General features: G+C 30.2%; 2 protein-coding genes across 2 annotated transcripts in view; one reads left to right on the top strand and one right to left on the bottom strand.

Annotated features, from left to right (window-relative positions):
- The window catches only part of HELRODRAFT_140568 (hypothetical protein), a gene marked incomplete at both ends in the record, with an annotated part of 5,401 nt that extends 4,299 nt beyond the window's left edge, over positions 1-1,102 (bottom strand). The window contains 3 exons of the mRNA XM_009020261.1: positions 532-620; positions 746-823; positions 1,007-1,102. Of these exons, the coding sequence (XP_009018509.1) occupies positions 532-620; positions 746-823; positions 1,007-1,102 (263 nt within the window). The remainder of the gene's footprint in view (positions 1-531; positions 621-745; positions 824-1,006) is intronic.
- Positions 1,103-3,120: 2,018 nt separating this feature from the next.
- On the top strand, positions 3,121-3,474 carry HELRODRAFT_138335 (hypothetical protein; the record flags this gene model as incomplete). Its single annotated transcript, XM_009020262.1, has 2 exons — positions 3,121-3,180; positions 3,322-3,474. Coding segments are annotated over 2 exons (213 nt in total), but the record flags the coding sequence as incomplete, so codon positions are not given.
- Between the last annotated feature and the right edge of the window lie 1,797 nt (positions 3,475-5,271).

Genomic DNA, 5,271 nt, shown 5'->3' on the forward strand with positions numbered 1-5,271 from the left:
TAAGGTTCAAGGATATACGAGAGAGAGAGAGAGAGAGAGAAGAGAAAAAAGAAAAAAAGAGAGAGAAAGAAGTCGTTATCATCATCATTATTACTAATATCATTGACATTATCATCATCATCATCATCATCATCTTCATCCTCATCAACATCAACATCATCTTCATCACCATCATCATCATTCATACCAGCAACAACAGCATTAAACAACAACATCATAAAACAACAACATATAATAAAACAACATCAACAACAACCACGACATCAGAAAATCTTAAAAAGACTTTACACAGAAACAATTAGGCACTTAGGTCGATTGACATCTGCAACATCATCAGCAGATTATGAGAAGCGCATAAAATACCAAACTCTAAGTGAATAACAACAGCAACAACTACAACTACCACTACAACAACAGTAACTAGAGCAGCAACAGCTACAACATCAGCCAGCCACAACAACATCAGCCACAACAACTACAGCTACAAACAGCAGCCACAGCAGCCACAACAACAACAGCCACAACAACAACAACAGCAATAATAATAATAATATTAATAAAAACAACAATCCACTAACAATATTTTGCTTATCCAACAAGGACTCCTGCTGTTTGCAAGCCTAGAATAAAAATAAATAAGAAAGAACAATAAGAATAACAATAATAATCATGTTAAAAATCATAAGAACAATAATTAATAATAATAATTATTATTATTATTATTATTAATATTATTGGCACAGACCTCGCAGACTTGTTGAAACAGTTGGTGAGGTGTTAGGAAGACCCGAGAATTCAAGAGGAATGCAAAGATGTAGGACTTCTAATGTGAATAAAAAAAAATAATCATATTAATAATAACAATAACAAAACACATTTAAACACATATGCACCCAAATACACACACACATAAACACACTACAAACATACACAATTTTGTATAAACATACAAACATTAGAAGCAGACAGTTAACCACCAGACACACACACACACACACAAACATACATCTGGATAGTATGTTGATGTCGGTACAAGTCGGTATATTAGCAATGGTAGCGGAGCTACCTCTATCATTCCATCTTTGTATGTTATCTCCTTATAAGGAAATTATTATAACTATAATAAATTCATAATTAAAACAAAATTATGGCATAATTATAACTATAATTTTACATTACAAACAATAGCGTTGACCTTGACTTAATTGAAATGTATGTAATATATGATAAATATAATATTGTAATATGCAAAAATAATATTATGGTGCACACACAAACACAAACATCAATCTATCAATCAATCTTGTTAAGCGTCCAGAGACCCAGTTCCCCCAAGGAAGGACACATACACAAACAAACAAACATACAAACACAAACACTCAAACTGACATCTGAAAAACTATCGGAAGAGTTAAGTGAAGCGAGATCATCATTGATGTTGTTGTTGCTGCTGCTACTGTGGCCTATGTTGTTGCTGCTGTGGCCTATGTGGTTGCTACTGCTGCTGCTAATGTTGTTGCTGATGTTGTTAGTATAGCTGGGGCCATTTTTGCACGAGATGTCGGAGTGAAATTCAGCCATAACAACGAAAAACACGCAAATTAAGACTGAAGAATTGGTCTGATTGTGAGAGATGATCTTCTGGAATTGAGAAAATTAACAGATTAAGATTTTTAAGATGCTCAATCAATCAAACAAAAAATCCAAATAAAATCACATAACAGAGTTTTGATAACTAAAAAGGCAAAAGCTCTTAAGTCATACTTTTAACTGTTACTTAAAACGTTAAAAGTGTTACTGTTAAAAGTAAATCTTATTCTTAACAACAGGCTGTTAATTAAAAAAAAAGCTACATTAATAAAATAATAATCCATTTTGAAAACTAACCAAGAAGAAGCGCTTTTACTTTTCGAAAATTAACATCTTTTATAAAAAATTAATTAATCTCTACACTAAAAAATCAGTTGATCGTTTTTAATTAATTTTTAATTGGAAAATTTCAAAAATTTAATAAAAAATATGGGGACGTAGTGCATTAAACCGCCTTACGTAAAGTAACATCGCGAAACATTTCAACCAATTGTAAGAATTCTTAAAATACTTTTTATGAATTACGATTAATAATTTTCTCCCCAATCCGAAATTAGTGAAAAATTCGCCAAAAAAATCTACTTTGACAACAAACATGGCAATTATTTATTTATTTTATGTAGGGATGGCCAGGTTAAAACTTTTATTTAACATTTTCGGTTCTAAATCTTTCGCTACCGGAAAAAAATTCACTAAAAAATTAACTAATGTAAACAAATTCGAAATGCTGCTAAAATTGTATTTTTAGAGTCATTAATTACTTAATTATCGGTAAATTACTGTTAAATATTTCATTTTATACCGTTTTCAATTTTAATTCTACTAAATTTTGAATCGGATACTCTTTTTTGTCTTTTGAAAAAATACTCTGTCTCAGTGTATGTGTGTGTTGTTGTTGTGTAATTGTAATGTGTATGTATGCCTGCTGACTACTACTTTATACCATACTATACTTACCATATTATATACTATATGTATGTTATATATGTATATATATGTTCTTATTATATGTAATTGTTCTAGACTTAGTCTAACTTCTATTCAAAGCATACCTTGGTTCTATGTTTCTAATTTTATACCCTGTTTTTAGTAAATTTTGTTTTTCAGCTAGTTATTCACAATTAATGTTCTGTCATACGTTTATTATTTTATAATTATAATGTTATAATTAGTATGAAATAGTATATTATTATATAAATAAATGTTGATATATATATTTATTTAATGAAATAAATTTATATAAAATAAATGTGTGTAAAAATGTGTGGCTGGGTTAAGATAATGACGTTTATTTAATTTCGGCTTTAAAACTAATAATATTTATGTTAACTTAGGTCTGGCTTGTTAAAAGATATAGAAGCAATCAGATGAACTTCACCTTTAGAAAAATAACCAAATAAAGCAGTAAAACGAAACATACAAGCTGGTGAACTGTGGCAACACCACCACCTCCAGTTAACACGTATTTAACTAACAGAGATGACTCTAATTAAAGTTAGTGCAAAGTTAGACAGGACAGACAAGAGCACACCCTGGGGCTTCAGAATGGCTGGGGGCAAAGATTTCGGGGTACCATTGGTCATTCAAAGGGTTGGATAAAAAAATTATGATTAAAAAAATTATAATTATAAAAAAAATTATTTTCAAGTTATAACTTAAAAGTTTGAACAATATAATTAAAAATAAAATATAAATACTTATAATTTTTGTTGTTGGTTTTTTATAACAAAGGTTAACCCAGGAAGCCTGTCATCACAGTGTGGGCTACAGGAGGGAGATACCATTGTGCAGATAGGGGGTGTCAGCTCATCATCGTTAACCCACAGAGAGGCTCAAGATCTAATTTTAAGTTTGGGGAATTCCTTAGAGCTAAAATTAGAAAGGTTAATACTCTTTTGCCACATTTGATAATGAAAATAGTTGTAGTAACGTTACTTATAATAAAATAAATAAGTACACTTAAAAAAATTTTATTAACATCTAAATCACCAATGAAGTTTTTTTCAAATAATCAAATAAAAATTTTGCTGTGTTTAATTATATCAGGGAAATTATTATTATTATGTTGTTGTTGTTGTTGTTGTTGTTACGATTTTTATTATTTGTTTTGCTTTCACCGACGTCATCATCGTCATCATCGTCGTCGTCATTCTTTTCATCATCAACCTTTCCTAATCATATTTTATGCTTAGTGCATGCACTGCATGTATGTATGCATATATATATATATATATTTATGTGTATGTTGTATATATATATATATGTATATATATATATATATATATATATACATCTCTGCCAATGCTTTCCATGTAACTTAACATTAGTGAAAGTAATAGTAATAACAAAAATATCTTTGATTTTCGTTGTTATTATTGTTATGATTATTCTTGGTGCCAGCAGTAGTAGTAATAGTAGCGGTAGTAGTATTATTAGTGGTAGTAGTAGTAGTAGTAGTAGCAGTAGTAGTAGCAGTATAGCAGTAGTAGTAGCAGTAGTAGTAGTACAGGAGTAATAATAATAAGTAGCGTTCTCAGATAAGCAAAGAACTACATAAGACCGTTATCATGGAAAATATAAGCCATAAAACCGATGATGATGACGATGACGATGATGATGATGATGATGCTCTTGTCGATGATGATAATGGTTTTGTTTCTAATCTTTCCTCCGACCCGTATCTTGAAAAATATTTCTTAATAATCAAACTCTACGGTTATATATTGGAAAAAATTTCCAACCCTATATAGTGAAACCCACATACAAACAAATATAAACAAACATACAAACAAATGCATGCATACAAATGTATACAAACACATCCAGACACATATAAACATATTGAAACATTCACTTACATGTACAGTACATTCATAAAATACAAACAATTTTTTCACAAATACAAAATTACGGTTATATTAATACAGACATATATATACGCAAATACACATAGACACAGACATACAAACTACCACATATCCACATATAAACAAACACACAAGCAAACAAATGCACATACATACATCTTTTTATACAGAGGTTCTTTAATAAGATCAAACTCGGAGCATCAATATTAATGCTCTTCTACTGTATTAGTAGTTGTTGCTTTCTGAGTTATCCATGGCTTCTTATAAAAAAGAAAGATAGATTGAAAAAAAGAAAGAGAGGACAGGGAGGGAAAGAGAGAGAGAGAGAGAGAAGGAGAAGAGATAGAAAAAGAGAGAGTGGAATAGAGAAAGAGAAAGAAAGATAGAGAGATTAACGTTGTCGTCATCATTATCGTTGTCTTGTAATCAGAGAGATGGATAGGAAAAAAGGAAGAGTAAGAGAGGTTGGTTGGAGGAGAAAATGATGAAGGATGTTCAGTTTTTAGGCAAAAAAAATGAAAAAAATCATCTTCATTAACGTTTATATCGTCATCATCATCATCGTCGTTGTCATCATCATCATCTTCTTCTTCATCGTCTTCGATATTATAATTATCAAATAGTAATTTGTTTTTTTAAATTTGTACAAATCCTTTTATCTTTACAACTGTATAAGTTTGTACGTGTGTATGTATGTGTGTGTGTGTGTGTGTATTTGTTGGTTTGCATGTTTGATTGTTTGCATGTTTTTTATGTGTGTATGAGTGTGTTTGTACGATATGGATGTATGCATGTATGAATGTATGTATGTCTG

Source organism: Helobdella robusta, assembly GCF_000326865.2.
Source record: "Helobdella robusta unplaced genomic scaffold HELROscaffold_27, whole genome shotgun sequence".
Taxonomy (NCBI): domain Eukaryota; kingdom Metazoa; phylum Annelida; class Clitellata; order Rhynchobdellida; family Glossiphoniidae; genus Helobdella; species Helobdella robusta.